Source organism: Bufo gargarizans, chromosome 5 (genome assembly GCF_014858855.1).
Source record: "Bufo gargarizans isolate SCDJY-AF-19 chromosome 5, ASM1485885v1, whole genome shotgun sequence".
Taxonomy (NCBI): domain Eukaryota; kingdom Metazoa; phylum Chordata; class Amphibia; order Anura; family Bufonidae; genus Bufo; species Bufo gargarizans.
Window position 1 is genome coordinate 5,204,359 of NC_058084.1, and position 21,565 is coordinate 5,225,923.

The following is a 21,565-nucleotide window of genomic DNA, read 5'->3' on the forward strand; positions in this document are numbered from 1 at the left end:
CAGACATTCACTGCGCATGCGCAGAATACATACGAGGATCGCATTCAGGAGGAGATGGGCGGGCTGGAGGGACGCGCTCGGCGGCGGCAGTTTCTGAAGGTAGACGGAGCCTCTAGGTGCTAATGACGCCCCCATAGCACCTAGAGGCTCATTAGCATATTAATAAAAGTAGTTTTTTTAGCCAAACCACCGTCCCAAAAGCAATTATATTAGGATGGTTGGCCAGAGCAGACACTAGCGGATCGCTAGTGTCTGACAGCCAAATATGTGACGCCTAAGTGGTAGAAACCCTTTAATCTGGCATCCAAAAATTCTGAAAACCTAATAATGTAAAGATTTCCTCCTGTTCTGTGTTTTTGACCCGCACCTGGTTTGGTCTTACGTACAATAACTGAAGTGTGAACTGGGCCTAACGTGTTACTTCTCTGGTAACCGCTACCATTTTACACTTTGTGCACAAGGTGGAGTTTTTAACAATAAAGTCAATGGAGAAACTGTCGGTGAGTTTTAAAATGCGAATTCAGCAGAAAATGCCAGTTTTGTCGCTTCTGAATCAGTGGCAGATTTTAGCCGAGTGACTATTCTCTTAGGGCTCATGCACGCGAACGTGTGCTGGCCGGGCCCGCGATGCGGACACCGACTATAGGACCGCTGTATGTGGACACAGGTCCCATTCGCTTGAATTGGGTCCATGATCCGCATTCGATGGTCTGCACCACAAGAAGGTAGCGCATGCACTCCGTTCTGCACCGCACTTTCCGGATTGTGGACCCATTCAAGTGAATAGGTCCGCATCCGTGATGCGGTGTACAAACGGCTGGTGCCCGTATATTGTGGACCCACTATTTATGGGCCGCAATACGGGCATGGCCGGGCAACCGCCGTGTGTATGAGCCCTTAGGCTGGTTGCCCATGATGAAGCTTTATGTGCAGAAAATACACATAAAATCCGCACTATTTATCGTGTTTTTTTTTTTTTTTCCACACCAGGTCAATTTCCGCACCTTAGAAAACAGCAAAACACTTTGCTGGGACTGGATTATGCTCCAGTTTTTCCGCTTGAAAATCTGTGTAGGAAAACCGCACTGTGAGCAGTCAGCCTTAGGGCATGTTCACACAGAGCTTTTTCTACGTGGATTTTGGAGCGGATTCCTCACCTCAAAACTGCGCCAAAAACTCTTGCAAATCATGACTATCAATCTCAATAGGGAAACGGCTTGTTAATCTACGCGCCGCTGTTTGTTCCGCTTGTGGTTTTCAAAACCCTTGGCATAAAAAAAAGAAAAGAAGAGACACGTTCCTTCTGGTGCGGATTTCACGTTCCAATCCACATCCAAACTTCCCAGTGAAATGGGCAGGATCAAAAATCGCATCAAAAGCCACGTCTGTATAAAAAACAAAACCAACAAGCAATCCTGAAAGCGGATTTTGTATGAGCCCAGAGCCAGTCATTGCAGCCCTGAAATCAAGGCCAGCTGAGCTGCAATACCCGACACAACCTATAGAGAAGGGAGGCGCTGCTTCTTGGAAGGGCAGTCCCCATTTCTAACCTCAGTTATCTTCTGCATCTTTCATATTTCCCGTACTGAGACGAGCGGAGGCCTCAATTCGTAGCTATTCAGGTGCTGCTGCCTCATCTTCTGCAGGTGTCAGGGGCCCCGGCGGTTTTTCCAAGTATTTTTACAACCCAAAATGTATTATTAGATCTTTGATTCATATCCGAAAACTGCTGCTGATTTACATATTCACCCAAGTCTGAAATAAGTGTATGAATGCCAGCTGTGCCCAGATGTCAGCGCTGGGATAGTGGGGGGCATACAGAACATCCCTGTAAGGCCTCATGCACACGACCGTTTGTTTTTTTAAGGTCCGCAAAAACGGGGTCCGTAGGTCCGTGTCCGTTTTTTCTTCCGTGGGTCTTCCTTGATTTTTGGAGGATTCACGGACATGAAGAAAAAATCGTTTTGGTGTCCGCCTGGCCGTGCGGAGCCAAACGGATCCGTCCTGAATTACAATACAAGTCAATGGGGACGGATCCGTTTGACGTTGACACAATATGGTGCAATTGCAAACGGATCCGTCCCCATTGACTTTCAGTGTAAAGTCAGGAGTCTCTATTATACCATCGGATCAGAGTTTTCTCCAGTCCGATGGTATATTCTAACTTGAAGCGTCCCCATCACCATGGGAACGCCTCTATGTTAGAATATACTGTCGGATATGAGTTAGATTGTGAAACTCAGATCCGACAGTATATTCTAACACAGAGGCGTTCCCATGGTGATGGGGACGCTTCAAGTTAGAATATACTAAGAACTGTGTACATGACTGCCCCCTGCTCCCCGATCATTGGTGGCAGCGGAGAGTTCCGATCGGAGTCCCAGTTTAATAGCTGGGGCTCCAATCGGTAACCATGGCAACCAGGACGCTACTGCAGTCCTGGTTGCCATGGTTACTTAGCAATATTAGAAGCATCATACTTACCTGCTGCGCTGTCTGTGTCCGGCCGGGAGCTCCTCCTACTGGTAAGTGACAGGTCTGTGCGGCGCACTGCTTAATGATCTGTCACTTACCAGTAGGAGGAGCTCCCGGCCCGGTCAGGATTCGTTTGTATGAAAGTAACCTACGGCCACGGATCACGGACGCGGATGCCAATCTTGTGTGCATCCGTGTTCTTTCACGGACCCATTGACTTGAATGGGTCCGTGAACCATTGTCCGTCAAAAAAATAGGACAGGTCATATTTTTTTGACGGACAGGAAACATGGATCACGGACACGGATGAACAACGGTGCATTTTCCGAGTTTTCAACGGACCCATTGAAAGTCACGGATGCACACAACGGTCGTGTGCATGAGGCCTAATAGAGATAGAGAGATAGATATGAGATAGATAGATAGATAGATAGATAGATAGATAGATAGATAGATGTACAGTCATGGCCAAAAGTTTTGAGAATGACCCAAATATTAGTTTTCACAAAGTTTGCTGCTAAACTGCTTTTAGATCTTTGTTTCAGTTGTTTCTGTGATGTAGTGAAATATAATTACACGCAGTTCATACGTTTCAAAGGCTTTTATCGACAATTACATGACATTTATGCAGAGTCAGTATTTGCAGTGTTGGCCCTTCTTTTTCAGGACCTCTGCAATTCGACTGGGCATGCTCTCATCAACTTCTGGGCCAATTCCTGACTGATAGCAACCCATTCTTTCATAATCACTTCTTGGAGTTTGTCAGAATTAGTGGGTTTTTGTTTGTCCACCCGCCTCTTGAGGATTGACCACAAGTTCTCAATGGGATTAAGATCTGGGAGTTTCCAGGCCATGGACCCAAAATGTCTACGTTTTGGTCCCCGAGCCACTTAGTTATCACTTTTGCCTTATGGCACGGTGCTCCATCGTGCTGGAAAATGCATTGTTCTTCACCAAACTGTTGTTGGATTGTTGGAAGAAGTTGCTGTTGGAGGGTGTTTTGGTGCCATTCTTTATTCATGGCTGTGTTTTTGGGCAAAATTGTGAGTGAGCCCACTCCCTTGGATGAGAAGCAACCCCACACATGAATGGTCTCAGGATGCTTTACTGTTGGCATGACACAGGACTGATGGTAGCGCTCACCTTTTCTTCTCCTGACAAGCCTTTTTCCTGATGCCCCAAACAATCGGAAAGAGGCTTCATCGGAGAATATGACTTTGCCCCAGTCCTCAGCAGTCCATTCACCATATTTTCTGCAGAAGATCAATCTGTCCCTGATGTTTTTTTGGAGAGAAGTGGCTTCTTTGCTGCCCTTCTTGACACCAGGCCATCTTCCAAAAGTCTTCGCCTCACTGTGCGTGCAGATGCGCTCACACCCGCCTGCTGCCATTCCTGAGCAAGCTCTGCACTGGTGGCACTCCGATCCCGCAGCTGAATCCTCCTTAGGAGACGATCCTGGCGCTTGCTGGACTTTCTTGGACGCCCTGAAGCCTTTAGAACAAGAATTGAACCTCTTTCCTTGAAGTTCTTGATGATCCTATAAATTGTTGATTGAGGTGCAATTTTAGTAGCCACAATATCCTTGCCTGTGAAGCCATTTTTATGCAACGCAACGATGGCTGCACGTGTTTCTTTGCAGGTCACCATGGTTAACAATGGAAGAACAAGGATTTCAAGCATCACCCTCCTTTTAACAGGTCAAGTCTGCCATTTTAACCCAATCAGATAGATAGATATTGTAGATAGATAGATATGAGATAGATGGATAGATAGATATGAGATAGAAGAAAAAAGGCAGCACTCCAGATTAGTGAAAAAAAGATGGTTTATTCACCCATCTAGCAGGCTTTTTCACTAATCTGGAGTGCTGCTTTTTTCTTCTTTATGTACTTGGGACCTTGGTCACAGGCCCCTATAAGGACTTTCACCCGCGTTTAAAGTGTGCTGCTTTTTTTATTTTCTTCTCTAGATAGATAGATAGTTAATGGATAGATAGACAGATTCATAGATGATGACAGATATGAGATACATATGAGATAGATAGATGTAGAATAGACAGAAGATAGAGAGGTGGATATAGAATAGATAGGTGCAGTAGATAGATGACTGATGCGAAAAAGCTATACAGTGATAAATATAAGACAGATTTTAATAAAGCTGAGGTGCAATACCAGACACAACCAGTGGAAGGTGTGGCGCTGTGTTTGTATTGAGCATTGATTCTGATCTTCATTTTAGCTCTAAATTTAAAATAAAATCCTATATAAAGCAGCTGAGGCTTTTCAGGAGATATGTATTCAGATGTAGCAGAGCTGACTTTGTCGTGTCATTATCTCCTGTACATAACTCACTCTAACAATAGCATAATGCAGAAGACTATTATATGAAGGATGCGGTGCTGTCACCATGGGTTTTGGCATCTGTATGAGCCGGCCATCTTGGCCTGCCGGAGGTCACTGGTACGTCGCCAGGTTGATCCCGGGCACTGGGGCTGTGCGTCGGTCTTGCACACTGCTGCATTCCTCTCTGCCCGGGAGGACACAATATGGGGCCACTGGAGAAGATGTCAGGGATTACACGGCGCTCTGCAGCTGTCTGAGAGGAGCCTCTTGCATCGCTGCCAAGTGCTGGTTGTACATTCCTGCCTGTACATAGCGTGACTACTCCTGACTGTGACCATACATAGCCTGGACCTATGTGCAGTATGGGACGGGGCCTTCCTGCCTTACACATCTGTGTCCTGTGCCTCAACGCGAGGACAAGGCGCAGGGACCGTACACAGCGGACACTCAGGCTTAGCAAGGAAGCAGATTGCAGGCAGACATTGCCCCTTCAATGACCCCTACAGCAGTGAACCCCATTCATCACTTATTTCATGTGAACTGGGTGGGGGGGGGTCCCCAAAATAGCTACCTTCAAGGTGTCCAATGTCTGCCGGAATCACCACCACCCCCATCAATGTCCACACATATCCGAGCCAGAGATAATGTAGATATTGATGTGGGTGTGCCGCGCTTTTAGGGTGCTCAGATCGCAGGGGTGCTGCGGTGGTGCCCTGTTGAGGAGGGGGCAGGCAGCTGTTTTAACCCTTTTGTTCCCCGATCATCAGCCCCAGCCAAAGTGATAGCTTGGGCTGACAATTTTAAGTGACAGCCATGGGCCTAAGAAAAGGCGTGCAGGATAATCTGTGAAAGGGAGTCTGTCAGCAGTTTTGACCATAGTAAACTGCTGACAGCACTAGGTAGAAGATGGTTTCCATACTCTGGAACTTGCTACCCCAGCACATCAACCCTGCAGGAGAAGAACCTGGCAGACTAAAACTTCATATTCACACTACTCCTGAAAAAAACGCAGATCCACAAAAAACGGAAGCTGACTGTGTGCCTTCCGCAATTTGCAGAACGGAACGGGCAGCCCATTGTAGAAATGCCTATTCTTGTCCGCAAAACGGACAAGAATAGGACATGCTATATTTTTTTTTGCGGGGCCACGGAACGGAGCAAAAGGATGCGAACAGCACACGGAGTGCTGTCCGCATCTTTTGCAGCCCCATTAAAGTGAATGGGTCGGCACCCGAGCCGCAGCAAAAACTGTAGCTCGGATGCGGACTTGAAAAACCGTTGTGTGCATGAGGCCTAACGCATAAATATTCTAATGCATTCTAATCAAAGAGTAAACAAGACAGTATAATTTAATTTAAAAACGTACTGGAGAGTAAAACATGGCAGATCTACATGCCCCATCTTCCAAATTATAGTTTCCTTGGGTGGTTTCCTCCCCGATAGACACTTCGTAAAGGAAGCAGATCAGCATTGGATTATCTATTGAGATTCTATGCTCTGAAGATCTTATGGGTGGAAGGCAAGGAGATGGGACCTCCACAGAAGTCCTGATCGCTAATCGCCAAAATAAACGGAGTGATGGAAAACCAATAAGATTGTGAACTATTTATGAGATTTTGAACCCCTTCCATTGGAGACATCCAAGCAAGACAAACATCTTGTCAAATATCCTACAATAAAAACCCATAAGAATGGAAATTGCGGCGCTCGTTATCGATCGTGACTTATGGATACCTACAAGTTCTCTCATGTTCTGGCATGCAGAGCCCTAACTGAGGTGGAGACACGTGCTTGACCATCTCCAGATGGAGTAACCAGCTGCCGGGTTGCAGATGTAGAAATATCATACAGAGAGGACTTGACATAACTTTGTGTCAAGAATTTTTTAAATTATCTTGAAGCAAGGATAATTACCCGATTAAATGGACAGATTGTAGTTTGGCAACAGCTGGAGGGCTGCAGGTTGAGCATCCATGCTCTAGAGTACTAGAAAAGGGGTTAATAAAACCTCTTCTACCCTAGACCACCAGGTATTACCCTGCACTTCTACCCTAGACCACCAGGTATTACCCTGCACTTCTACCCTAGACCACCAGGTATTACCCTGCACTTCTACCCTAGACCACCAGGGACCAAATTATTGAATAAACATGCCACATACGTAAAACTGTCACGTTACATCTAGTGCACAGCATGAGGAAGTGGTAAATGGCTTCGTTTCTATAGAATCCCGAAGACAAACCCTGTCCGCCCTTCATTAGGCATAAGGCGGTGTAGCAGCCCTGAAAGTTCCTTTAATACTTTATGTCTCTGGTGCTTGAGGGTAGATGTCATTATCTGGTGGCCTAGTGTAGGGAAAGTTTCATTACCTGGTGGCCCAGGCGTAGAGGAGGTTTTATAACCTGGTGGCCTAGTGTAGGGAAAGTTTCATTACCTGGTGGCCAGGAGTAGAGGAGGTTTTATTACCGGGTGGACTAGTTTAGAGGAGGTTTTATTACCTGGTGGTCTAGGGTAGAGGATGCTTTATTGACCTGATGGTCTGGGGTAGAGGATGCTTTATTGACCTGATGGTCTGGGATAGAGGATGCTTTATTACATGGTTTTCTAGGGTAGATGAGGTTTTATTACCTGGTGACCTAGTGTAGGGAAAGTTTCATTACCAGGTGGCCAGGAGTAGAGGAGGTTTTATTACCGGGTGGACTAGTTTAGAGGAGGTTTTATTACCGGGTGGACTAGTTTAGAGGAGGTTTTACTACCTGGTGATCTAGGGTAGACCTGATGGTCTGGGGTAGAGGAGGCTTTATTGACCTGACGGTCTGGGGTAGCGGATGCAGTATTGACCTGACGGTCTGGGGTAGAGGAGGCTTTATTGACCTGACGGTCTGGGGTAGAGGAGGCTTTATTGACCTGACGGTCTGGGGTAGCGGATGCAGTATTGACCTGACGGTCTGGGGTAGAGGAGGCTTTATTGACCTGACGGTCTGGGGTAGCGGATGCAGTATTGACCTGACGGTCTGGGGTAGAGGAGGCTTTATTGACCTGACGGTCTGGGGTAGCGGATGCAGTATTGACCTGACGGTCTGGGGTAGCGGATGCAGTATTGACCTGACGGTCTGGGGTAGCGGATGCAGTATTGACCCGACGGTCTGGGGTAGCGGATGCAGTATTGACCTGACGGTCTGGGGTAGCGGATGCAGTATTGACCTGACGGTCTGGGGTAGCGGATGCAGTATTGACCTGACGGTCTGGGGTAGCGGATGCAGTATTGACCTGACGGTCTGGGGTAGCGGATGCAGTATTGACCTGACGGTCTGGGGTAGCGGATGCAGTATTGACCTGACGGTCTGGGGTAGCGGATGCAGTATTGACCTGACGGTCTGGGGTAGCGGATGCAGTATTGACCTGATGGTCTGGGGTAGAGGATGCTTTATTACATGGTTTTCTAGGGTAGATGAGGTTTTATTAGGCTGCGTTCATATATTCGCTGTGAACTCCAGCAGTCTGTTCTGGCGGAGGAACAGACTGCCGGAATTCACTGTATTCGGCATATATTCCAGAAAATACTACCTACATTTTTTGTCTGGCCAAAAGCCGGCATATATGGGGGAAAATGGCCGGATTCTATTACAGTGGGTAGGGATCTGCCAGTGCACAGTTGTATACGGCTATGGTGAATACGGTGAACTCCGGCAGTCTGTTTCTTCGCCGGAACAGACCAACAGATTTCACAGAGCATCTGGTGTTATAGGGTACAGCAGATTTTATTACTTGCTGGTCTGAGGTAGAGGCAGTTTTATTACCTGGTGGACCCAGGGTAGAGGGGGTTTTATTACCTAGTAGTTAAAAGTAGGGTGGTTTTATTACATAGTGGTAAAGGGTAGAGAAGATTTAAGTACATGATGGTCTAGGGTAGAGGGTGGTTTATTAACTAGAGGTCTAGGGTACATTAGATTTTACCTGGTGGTTTACGGTAGAAAATGTTACATGGTGGTCTAGGGTAAGTAAGGTTTTATTGCTTAGTGGTCTAGGGTAGAGAAGGTTTTATTACCTAGTGGACTAGGATAGAGGGGGGTTTATTACCTGGTGGACTAGGATAGAGGGGAGTTTACTACCTGGTGGACTAGGATAGAGGGGAGTTTACTACCTGGTGGACTAGGATAGAGGGGAGTTTACTACCTGGTGGACTAGGATAGAGGGGTTTTATTACCTGGTGGTGTAGGGTAGAGAAGGTTTTATTACCTGGTGGTCTAGGGTAGAGAAGGTTTTATTACCTGGTGGTCTAGGGTAGAGAAGGTTTTATTACCTGGTGGTCTAGGGTAGAGAAGGTTTTATTACCTGGTGGTCTAGGGTAGAGAAGGTTTTATTACCTGGTGGTCTAGGGTAGAGAAGGTTTTATTACCTGGTGGTCTAGGGTAGAGAAGGTTTTATTACCTGGTGGTCTAGGGTAGAGAAGGTTTTATTACCTGGTGGTCTAGGGTAGAGAAGGTTTTATTACCTGGTGGTCTAGGGTAGAGAAGGTTTTATTACCTGGTGGTCTAGGGTAGAGAAGGTTTTATTACCTGGTGGTCTAGGGTAGAGAAGGTTTTATTACCTGGTGGTCTAGGGTAGAGAAGGTTTTATTACCTGGTGGTCTAGGGTAGAGAAGGTTTTATTACCTGGTGGTCTAGGGTAGAGAAGGTTTTATTACCTGGTGGTCTAGGGTAGAGAAAGTTTTATTACCTGGTGGTCTAGGGTAGAGAAAGTTTTATTACCTGGTGGTCTAGGGTAAAGAAGGTTTTATTACCTGGTGGTCTAGGGTAGAGAAGGTTTTATTACCTGGTGGTCTAGGGTAGAGAAGGTTTTATTACCTAGTGGACTAGGATAGAGGGGGGTTTATTACCTGGTGGACTAGGATAGAGGGGAGTTTACTACCTGGTGGACTAGGATAGAGGGGAGTTTACTACCTGGTGGACTAGGATAGAGGGGGATTTATTACCTGGTGGACTAGGGTAGAGGGGTTTTATTACCTGGTGGACTAGAGTAGAGGGGGTTTTATTACCTGGTGGACTAGGGTAGAGGGGGTTTTATTACCTGGTGGACTAGGGTAGAGGGGGTTTTATTACCTGGTGGTCTAGGGTAGAGAAGGTTTTATTACCTGGTGGTCTAGGGTAGAGAAGGTTTTATTACCTGGTGGTCTAGGGTAGAGAAGGTTTTATTACCTGGTGGTCTAGGGTAGAGAAGGTTTTATTACCTGGTGGTCTAGGGTAGAGAAGGTTTTATTACCTGGTGGTCTAGGGTAGAGAAGGTTTTATTACCTGGTGGTCTAGGGTAGAGAAGGTTTTATTACCTGGTGGTCTAGGGTAGAGAAGGTTTTATTACCTAGTGGTCTAGGGTAGAGAAAGTTTTATTACCTGGTGGTCTAGGGTAAAGAAGGTTTTATTACCTGGTGGTCTAGGGTAGAGAAGGTTTTATTACCTGGTGGTCTAGGGTAGAGAAGGTTTTATTACCTAGTGGACTAGGATAGAGGGGGGTTTATTACCTGGTGGACTAGGATAGAGGGGAGTTTACTACCTGGTGGACTAGGATAGAGGGGAGTTTACTACCTGGTGGACTAGGATAGAGGGGGATTTATTACCTGGTGGACTAGGGTAGAGGGGGTTTTATTACCTGGTGGACTAGAGTAGAGGGGGTTTTATTACCTGGTGGACTAGGGTAGAGGGGGTTTTATTACCTGGTGGACTAGGGTAGAGGGGGTTTTATTACCTGGTGGACTAGGGTAGAGGGGGTTTTATTACCTGGTGGACTAGGGTAGAGGGGGTTTTATTACCTGGTGGACTAGGGTAGAGGGGGTTTTATTACCTGGTGGACTACGGTAGAGGGTGTTTTATTACCTAGTAGTTAAAAGTAGGGTGGTTTTATTACATAGTGGTCAAGGGTAGAGAAGATTTATGTACATGATGGTCTAGGGTAGAGGGTGCTTTATTAACTGGAGGTCTAGGGTAGATTAGATTTTACCTGGTGGTTTACGGTAGAAAATGTTACATGGTGGTCTAGGATAAGTAAGGTTTTATTGCTTAGTGGTCTAGGGTAGAGAAGGTTTAATTACCTTGAAGGTCTATAGTACAGTTTTTATTAGGTCTATAGTAAAGTTTTTATTAGCTGTAGTCTAGGGTAGAGAAGGTTTTATTACCTGGTGGTCTAGGGTAGAGAAGGTTTTATTACCTGGTGGTCTAGCGTAGAGAAGGTTTTATTACCTGGTGGTCTAGGGTAGAGAAGGTTTTATTACCTGGTGGTCTAGGGTAGAGAAGGTTTTATTACCTGGTGGTCTAGGGTAGAGAAGGTTTTATTACCTGGTGGTCTAGGGTAGAGAAGGTTTTATTACCTGGTGGTCTAGGGTAGAGAAGGTTTTATTACCTGGTGGTCTAGGGTAGAGAAGGTTTTATTACCTGGTGGTCTAGAGTAGAGAGGTTTTATTACCTGGTGATCTAGAGTAGAGAAGGTTTTATTACCTGGTGGTCTAGAGTAGAGAAGGTTTTATTACATGGTGGTCTAGACTAGAGAAGGTTTTATTACCTGGTGGTCTAGACTAGAGAAGGTTTTATTACCTGGTGGTCTAGAGTAGAGAAGGTTTTATTACATGGTGGTCTAGAGTAGAGAAGGTTTTATTACCTGGTGGTCTAGGGTAGAGGAGGTTTTATTACCTGGTGGTCTAGAGTAGAGAAGGTTTTATTACCTGGTGGTCTATTAGTTTACTTACCTCCTCACCCTCCACCTATGTAGATGGCGACTCAGTTTAGCAAGATTTATTCCTGCTCAGAAGGTGGTGCAGGAAATGAGTACGAATGAAAGCCAAGCATTAGAAAAATGAAAGCTGACTTTTATTATTTTAACAGCCATCCATTATGACATAAACATGCATACGTAATTCTGTTACGCACACATCACATTATTTTATGTTAGTCATCAAAGATTAAACATACAACATACATCCTTACAAAAATGAGTCAAAATGCAACCTAAAAACAGTATTTTTTTTCCTAATTCAAAAAATCATTGTGCTGGGTACCAATATTATTTTTCATTTTTCATTTTTTTTTTTACAACAGTTAAGTTAAACACGTCCTCTCATTTATTTTCTTGGTTGCACATGGAAAAAAAAAAAGCCGCAATAGAAACAAATTCTGTTTGTATTTTTTTATATATAACTTTTTTCTCTTGACAGCAGAATTAGACAGTTCCGCCATGCAGTTTAAGCAATATTAAATATTAGTTTATTTTCTGGGAAGGAAAAAAATAAAAAATAAAGTTTAAAAATATTTAGTTCAAGTCACAGAATTTCCTCCCCAACTCGGAGAGAAAAAAAAAATAATGCAATGCATAAATAGCTGCCACTGAAACGGCCATTTTGAAAAAAACGTGTACACTGCCTTCCCAGGTTAGAACCCCATTGATTTTGGCACGAAGAAAAGAAAAAAAAAGACGTCAGAGCTTACTTAAGAACAAGAACACAGATTTAAAAAAGGAAGGTAAAGAAAGGGCCAGTGATAGAGATCCGTAGGAGGAAACTAAAATGAGGGGGGGGAGCAGGACAGAAACGGTCATTGCAATCACTAAAATCCTGTAAGTCTCAGTCATTGCAGAATACGGCCTTGTGTCCACAGCAGATAAGCACCTGACGCCCCACCGTTATTGCAGCATTGCCTTGATTTGCTTCGAGGTAGTCTCGTCATTCAAATGTTTTGTTGTGTACCTGGAAAACACAAGCAGAGGACGACCGTGAGGGCGACTGAGATTACAACTTCTCCAAGAGACATCTGATGTGTAGGAGTATTAATTGCTGATATTTTAAAAGAGTAAAACCACTTTTAACACCACCCACTTTTACACATTAATCCAGAGCTGCACTCACTATTCTGCTGGTGCAGTCACTGTGTACATACATTACATTACTTATCCTGTACTGATCCTGAGTTACATCCTGTATTATACTCCAGAGCTGCACTCACTATTCTGCTGGTGCAGTCACTGTGTACATACATTACTTATCCTGTACTGATCCTGAGTTACATCCTGTATTATACTCCAGAGCTGCACTCACTATTCTGCTGGTGCAGTCACTGTGTACATACATTACATTACTTATCCTGTACTGATCCTGAGTTTTACAGCAAGACACGGAGGCTCATATTGCTTTCTCCTTCTTTACTTTCCACCAATAGCAGCAAAGAAGAAATTTACATAATCATAACAACAAAGGATCCTCCCCTCTCAGATCCTATATCAATCGGCTCCTCTTCAGAATCCTCCTCTTTCTTTGCTGCTCCACCAGCTAAGTACATCTGCATTTTCTCTTGTCATGTTGCTATATTGCTGTGTTTCTTGTAGGATTGTTTGTCTGCGCTGCTTTCATCTAGGGTGACTAACCCTTATGTGCAGCGCTTCCTGGTGGGTTATTTCCCCACTGTGTTTTATCCCCCTTTAGGTTCTGTATTTGCCTTCAGTTTTCACTGTCCCCATTTTGGCCTGTGTTTCATTTTCATCCCCTTGCCACACTCCGTTTCTGCGCAGCGTTCCCCTTCAATTTTCACTGTCCCCAGTTTGGCCTGTGTTTCATTTTCATCCCCTTACCACATTCCGTTTCTGCGCAGCGTTTCCCCTTCCCGACCGCTTTTCTCTACATCGGGAGGCGGGGCCTCCCTCCCCGTCTTCCTCGCTTCACTCTGCCCGCGATTCGGGCCTTGCTCCCCGGCCGGCCGCGAGATCTCGCGAGATCTCGGCGGCCATCTTGGATGACGCGATTGTCCCGCGAGATCTCGGCGGCCATTTTCGTTTTCTTGGTCGCGATTTCTTGTGGGCAGTTCATACCCTGCGTTCCCTGCTTGCTGCTCCTGCCGCCTTCGTGCTTCTAGCTGCGCCCCCCCCCCTGTATTGTGGTACCTTGCGCTGTGCGTTACTAGGCTAGTCATTGCTTGGTTACGTCCCCCTTACTTGCGGCCAGTTATTTTCAGGTCTGATTACCTCATCATGTCCCACCCTGCCCAGTCTCCCACTAATGCCCCCCCCCCCCCCTCTTCTCCTGAGAATCATAGGGCACCTGGGGAGGGTGCACAGGCACAGGATTTTCTGCACTCTGTGTCTGATGCTGTCATGGCTGCCATGGGCTCCATGACCACCATTCTGTCCCAGAGCATTACCTAGGCGCTATCTGCGCGGCCTACAAGAGTAGCTCTGCAGGATACCCAGAACACACCGCAGCCTACCTGTATTAAGCCTTCTGTTTCACAGGAGAACTTGACTGGTGCGCATCCTGCCACCCAAGGTAACGTGCATAGTTCACGTGCAAGGGCCTCATCACGCCAGGCAGAACGGGCGCGAACATAGAAGTGCGCTAGAGCACAATCCCCTAATATGTCTGACTCAGACAGAGCATCGGACGAGGAGGCTTTTGCGGATGTGGATTATGTGTCAGAGGAGGATATTTCTCCCCCATTTGAGGGCCCCTCGGTTTCCGCTCCTGCGACCTCCTCTGCCAAGGACGTTGCTTCCTCCTCCGCCATGAGTCGGTCAGACATTCTGCTGGACTCAGCGGGTGTACCTATGTTCAACCCCGACACTTTGCATCACCCTAGATCGGCGGAGTGGCTTCCCACTGAACAGGTGGGTAGCTATTTGGAGCACTGGGTGCGTCGCCCCCTGAGCTGTGAAACACGGAACAAACTTAGGGCCAAGTGCCCCAGGCCACTAGTCCCCATTAAGGTGTGTGACACCCCTGTGGTGGACCCCAAGATGTCTCAGTTTTTGGCCAAAACTGGTTGGAACCCTTAAAAGGGCCTGGACTCAGCCCTTCACAGCTGCCAGGATAAAGTGCTGGATATCTTCGGCCCGCTGGCCGAGTTTTTCGAACTAGCTGAGGTAGCTAGGACTGAGGGCTCCCCTATTGACCCTGAAGAGTTGCGGGGTTGGACCCAAAGGGCGATCTGCATCTCTGGGAATGCCAACACCACTTTGGCAATCAAAGGCGTAAGGCCATTTTGTTTAAAATTGATCCCAAGTTGTCAAATTTGGCGCGCACAGAAGCGGGTGAGGACGCCCAGGGTCTCCTGTTCGGCGATTCCTTTATTAAGATATGGGGAAATTTGTTGGCACCTTCACCGTGCTAGACAAGGCCCAATAATCCATGCGCAGGGTATTTCAGGGACGGGTCTCTAATCGGGCCGGCAGTAGCAGGGGCTACCTGTCCGGCCATGCAAACTTTCAGGCCCGTGCCGCAGGTAGAGGTTCCTTTGGTCAGCGACCTCCCTTCCAGGGTCACGGCGACCCATCTCCTTTCTTCTCGTCCAGAGGAGGCCAGTGGCGATTTCGCTCCGTCAGAGGCAACCCGACCTCTCGCAGACCCTTCGGTAAGTTCTCCTCTGATTGGGGATTCTATGGCCCCTTGTGTAGGGGGCAGACTCCATCTTGTTTCTCATGTTTGGAGCCTCATCACATCAGACCCATGGGTGCTGACCACAGTCAGTTTTTTTGTATAGGGCTCACGGGGTCCCGTGCATGCTTCCCCTCCCCCCCTGCCCATACCAATGTCGCGCCCGGATTACGCACTAGTAGATTCGGAGCCCTGTATACGGTGGTGCGCTACCGTCATTTCAAAATGGAGGGGATTCACCCCCTTCGAGATCTTTTGACACCAGGAGATTGGATGGTACAGCTGGATCTAAACGATGCTTACCTGTCAGTCCCGGTGGACCCTCGTTCCAGGGACCTTCTCCGGTTCTTTTGGAGAGGAGGGATCTGGAGGTTCACTTGTCTCCCGTTCGGGTTGTCTTCGGCTCCTTGGTGCTTCACCGAACTGCCGCGTCCGGTCGTGTCAGGTTGAGAAGTCGGGGTGTTCGCCTCATCATTTACCTGGACGACATCCTCCTGATGCACGAATCCAGGGCGGGTCTTCTGGAACATCTGCAGTGGACGGCGGACCTACTGACGGACCTCGGTTTCCTCCTCAACGCGGAAAAATCATGCCTCATCCCATCGAAGAGGATGGAGTTTCTGGGCTTTAGGGTGGATTCGTTCTCGGAATCCCTCAGCCTTCCAATGACGAAGTTACGTGCGATCCGCAAGGAGTTGAGACATGCTCGTCTTGTCCCTCACCTTTCATTACGTCACCTGGCCCGCATCATTGGACTCCTAGCATCTTCAATTCGGGCCGTGTTTCCAGCGCCGTTGCACTACCGTGCTCTCTAGAGGCTGAAGATTGCGCATCTTCGGATCGGTGCCTCCTTTGCGGACGTGGTGGTCTTGGACTCGTAAGCCCGGGAGGAGTTGCGTTGGTGGATCGCCAATCTGTGTGGAATGGCAGGGCGATCTTCGGCTTCCTTCCGGAGTTGACCATCGAGTCGGATGCGAGCCTCCAGGGATGGGGGTCTCATTGCAACGGAGTCTCCACGGGAGGATCTTTGTCGGCGGAGGAGTCTCTCCTCCACATCAACGCCTTGGAGCTCCTGGCCGGTTCCTTCGCGGTCAGGAGTTTTTCCAGTGGGATCGCCAATGCATGCATCAGGCTGCGGATGGACATCGTCTCGCCAGTCCGTTACGTCAACCGGTTGGGAGGTACCCACTCGGCAACCTTGGCGCGGTTAGCCAAGGAGTTTTGGTCGTCTTGCCTCTCCAGGGACATCAGGGTGCAGGCGGAATACCTGCCGGGTCTGAGCAACGTCTGGAACTCTCGCTACCTGTCGGATGGCAGCGTTTGGCAGTTGGATCCGGAGGTGTTCTCGGCAATTTCGAAAATGTGGGGCCCGATGACCATCGATCTCTTTGCTTCGCGGCTCAACCGGCAACTCACCCGGTTTTACAGTTGGCGTCCGGATCCGGAAGCAGTGGCGGTGGACGCGTTCCTCCAAGACTGGTCGACTTCCCGCCTTTACGTTTTTTCCCTGTTCGCAATGATCCCGCGGACTCTCCTTCAGGTTCGTCGCCATCGGGCGGATTTGGACGTTGCTGGGGATCATAGTGGAGGTACCTGGTCTTCTCCCGTCTCGCGTGGACCTCCTTCGCAACCCTCAGGATCTTCACCATCCTCTCCTGCTCGACGGTTCCCTTCGGCTGTTGGCGTGCTGGATCTCCGGACGCCTGGAGCTGTCGATGGCATTTCGGAGGCGACTCGACAGTTACTGGGCAGCGCATGGGCTCCCAGCACCAGAAGGTCTTATCGGGCAGCCTGGAGAAATTGGGCTAGCTGGGGCTTGGAACGGGACTTGGATCCCGTTTCGGCACCTGTAGCTCACCTTTTGCAGTTCCTCACCTCCCTTTTTGAGGCAGGTGAGGCGTACCGGACCATCAACCTCTTCAGGTCAGCTATTTCCTCTACCCATCGGGTTATAAAGGCGTCCCTGCGGGTCTACATCCTTCGGTTTCTCGCCTTTTGAGGGGTTCTCGGTTGGTGCGCCCTCCTCGGCCTCGTTTTTCGACTACCTGGGACGTCTCTCTGGTGTTTCCTTTTTGTCCTCTTGGCCGGAGAATTCGGCTCTCTCTTTGAGACAGTTGTCCGCTAAATTGTTGGCGTTGTTTTGTCTTATTTCTTGCAGACGGGTCTCGGATGTTCGGGCCCTCGACTTTGGCGCACGTTCTTTTACCCCGGAAGGCGTCACTTTCAACATTTCGCGTCGCACCAAGACTTACATCAATTCTGTCTCCTATCCCAGTTTTCCTTCTGCTCTGATTTTGTGTCCTGTGGCTTGTCTGAGAGAATATGCGTCCAGGACTGGAGCCCATCGTTCTTCGATTGGAGGACGTTTTGCGGTTGGCTGATTGGTCTCATGTTACCACGTTTAGGGAATTTTATTTTCGTCCCCAGTCTCATTTGTTTTCTTCTATTATAGATCGGCTTTGAACTTGCAATATGAGCCTCCGTGTCTTGCTGTAAAACTTAATGATTTTCCTATTCCATGACGTAAAGTCATAGTTTTATTAAAGACACGGAGGCGAGTATTGCCCGCCCTGTTCCCGCCCTTGGGTCTCCTCACGGTTTTTTATTGCAGTGGATTTTTTCCTTGTTTTTCTGATGATGGTCGTTTTTTGTTAATATTGTTATTATTATTGTTGTACCTTTTAGTGTTACTGTTATCAGATCTTTTATGCTCTTGTTATTTATATTATTATTATAATGCTTATTATTATTATCGTATATTGTTGATCTGTCATTTTATCCCTGTCATGTATGTTTGAGTACTGGGATTTCCGGATGTGACGGGTCTTGACGTGTATGTTTCACCTGGGCCTATGGTCTGTTCTCTTTTTCAGGTTGAAGGTCGATTCGGAATTCGGTGCCGTTTTTCTGGCTGAGTTGCCACGGTGTCTATGGTTCTACGTCGTTCTGAGTTTACAGAAGTTAGCCAGGGTGGCTCGATTTTGCGGTTTGGTGGACCTGAATGGTGGTCGTTCCTCGGGTCCAGTTCCGGTTCCAGTTTCAGTTACGGTGTTATGGATGGTGTCGGATACAAAGAAAGAGGAGGATTCTGAAGAGGAGCCGATTGATATAGGATCTGAGAGGGGAGGATCCTTTGTTGTTATGATTATGTAAATTTCTTCTTTGCTGCTATTGGTGGAAAGTAAAGAAGGAGATAGCAATATGAGCCTCCGTGTCTTTAATAAAACTATGACTTTACGTCATGGAATAGGAAAATCATTAAGTTACATCCTGTATTATATTCCAGAGCTGCACTCACTATTCTGCTGGTGCAGTCACTGTGTACATACATTACTTATCCTGTACTGATCCTGAGTTACATCCTGTATTATACTCCAGAGCTGCACTCACTATTCTGCTGGTGCAGTCACTGTGTACATACATCACATTACTTATCCTGTACTGATCATGAGTTACATCCTGTATTATACTCCAGAGCTGCACTCACTATTCTGCTGGTGGAGTCACTGTGTACATACATTACATTACTTATCCTGTACTGATCCTGAGTTACATCCTGTATTATACTCCAGAGCTGCACTCACTATTCTGCTGGTGGAGTCACTGTGTACATACATTACATTACTTATCCTGTACTAATCCTGAGTTACATCCTGTATTATACTCCAGAGCTGCACTCACTATTCTGCTGGTGCAGTCACTGTGTACATACATTATATTACTTATCCTGTACTGATCCTGAGTTATATCCTGTATTATACTCCAGAGCTGCACTCACTATTCTGCTGGTGGAGTCACTGTGTACATACATTACTTATCCTGAACTGATCCTGAGTTACATCCTGTATTATACTCCAGAGCTGCACTCACCATTCTGCTGGTGAAGTCACTGTATACATACATTACTTATCCTGTACTGATCCTGAGTTACATCCTGTATTATACTCCAGAGCTGCACTCACTATTCTGCTGGTGCAGTCACTGTGTACATACATTGCATTACTATCCTGTACTGATCCTCAGTTACGTCCTGTATTACAGTGCACGGATACAGTTATAGCTGGAGACAATCAACAAGCTATGACCCAACACTGAACCGTCGAGAGTGGAACAGGATGAGGCGGCGACATTCGCCAGGCTGCTGATTGGCCGGCTGTATGTACGTTCCTGTAAAGAGCAGTGCAGGACCAAGAAGGATCTAGGCGTGCTTGTATTAAAGAGATGGAACAATTCCAACAGGTCGCCGTTTCTGTTACTAATTTGGGGCTTTAAGGCCTAGAACAGGTGATTGCCTTTAGGATACAACTAGGATTAGTTTTGGAGGTGTGGCCAAGATAATAAGGGGAGTGGTTAAGGAAACATACGGTCCCATTGTGCTTCCATAAATATAGTTGTCATCATTGTGCTTCTCATAAGGTAGTCAGACAGCCACTAGAGGGAGCTACACTTTAACACTGAATTCCATAATAACACAGTGAGCTCCGGAGCTCCCCCTGGTGACAGCTGTCAGTAGCTGTAATATTATCATTTAATGGGACATCAATGCAGGGGATCTCGAGCTCTGCATCACAAAAATGGAGCTCTGAAGGCTATAAAGACATAAGAAGAAACTAATCCGCACAAAATGCTGGACGCAAAGATAAAAAGGTGAAGATGAGGAAACCGCCATATGACCATACATGGTTAAAAGGCGGTAATAATTAACGGCGCTGACAGGCTGTAAATAAACTTCTACGCACAGTCTGTTCTCTTCGCATGCTCCATTACCTCTCGGCTCTTCAGCAAGCAGATGCTTCACATCAAGAGCGGAGGTGGTCTTGGGAAAGAAAGACACTGAGGAGACTGCAGAGACTCCCACAGAAGTCTAGGAAGTGAGCCGTCATGGGCCGCTGGCCCTATAACTCACACACCGCCATATATAACACAGGCATGAAGGCTAGGGCCCCGGCTATGGAAATGAATGACCAGATCGTGACTCCTTCATGACGGGCGCTGCTGGGAGTACCATACCTGAGAGCGTTGAGAAGACCTTCTACACTGTTGGGGGGCTGTTCTTTGAGAACCTTGATGCAGCCTTTCATCTGAAACAAGACAAACACAGCTGGGTCAATACCGGACAGACCTAATACTATAGAAGCCAGCTATTTAAAGGGCATGTCCCTCTAAAATCTAAAGGGACAATCCCTCCCTCCATAAACAGCGCCACTCCCGTCTATGGTTGTGCCCGATATTGCAGCTCAGCCTCACTGACTTGAATGCTAGGATCAGAGTTGTGCTGGGTGTCTCTTCCCCGAGCTCACTGTGCATGCGCTGGAAGCCAAGGCAGGTACATCTGAAGTAGTGATGAGCAAATCGATTCATTCATTAGAAGAAGCTCTTGACCTATGAAAGGCGCCCACCTGGCGTCTGGTTGACCGGGACCGACATTTAGCCCGGCCCTGTCATTCTTCCGCCTGTGCTGCCACTCAGTGTAGCGGTGCAAGCATAGAAGCACTCATTCAGCTTTGTAAGCAGCGACCGCGCATGCGCTGCTACACTTACAGGCGCATGCGCAGTGGCTAAACCCAACTACACTGAGCAGAGGTGCAGGTAAAAGATTTATAGGGCATAGCTAGATGTCCGGCCATGTCAATCAAGCAGCAGGTGGGCTCTTCTTCAGCTGCAGGGACGGACCCTCACAGGTGAAGAGCTCCTGCTAATGAGAATGAATCGATCTGATAAAACTGACTTGCCCATCTCTAATCTAAAGCTTTACCCGTTGACGTCCTTGAGTACAGGATACGTCATCTGAAGCAAGTGCCGTTCCGGTGCACGTGCAGTGAAGATGGATTCATAACTAGTAGACAATGGCGGTAGGACATGAGAAGACGTATCCTGCACTCGGGGACATCAATGAAGCCAGTGTGGGTAGGTTTAGGGCACGGCCCCTGTGACTCTTCTGCCGAGTGGGTCCACTTTCTTGACTCCTGCGCAGTAATCCGCCTACAGGCCATCTACTGTGTAGTTTCAGGCGGCAGCGCACTGCAGCTCAGTTCCCGTTCACATTAATGGGAGCTGAGCTGCAGTACCCTGGCAGGGCCACTACACGGCGGTGAAGCCTTCTGCTTCCAGCATCACCCACTGTATAGTATCTGGCATGGCGGCTGCCTGAAACAGTTGATGGTTGGGAGTGCAAGTTGTTGGACCCTCACTGATCTGGTATTAATAATCTATCCTGAGGATAGGCCATCAGTAGCAAAGTACCAAAAATCCCCTTTAACTCACCCTGCCCATCCTTCTTGGGGATATGCTGGTGCGGCCTAGTGGCACCTATACATTTTGGGGGGATTTTCCTACTAAAGGCAAA

At 47.4% G+C, this 21,565-nt stretch overlaps 1 protein-coding gene across 7 annotated transcripts in view; it reads right to left on the reverse strand.

Annotated features, from left to right (window-relative positions):
* Positions 1–11,652: 11,652 nt before the first annotated feature.
* Positions 11,653–21,565, reverse strand: part of CYRIB (CYFIP related Rac1 interactor B) — a 160,494-nt gene continuing 150,581 nt past the window's right edge. For all 7 annotated transcript variants that reach the window (XM_044294758.1, XM_044294754.1, XM_044294752.1 and 4 more), the window contains 2 exons: positions 20,230–20,300; positions 11,653–12,546 (listed from right to left, as the gene is read on the reverse strand). In XM_044294758.1, coding sequence (XP_044150693.1) covers positions 12,483–12,546; positions 20,230–20,300 — 135 coding nt within the window. In that variant the 3' untranslated portion in view covers positions 11,653–12,482. The remainder of the gene's footprint in view (positions 12,547–20,229; positions 20,301–21,565) is intronic.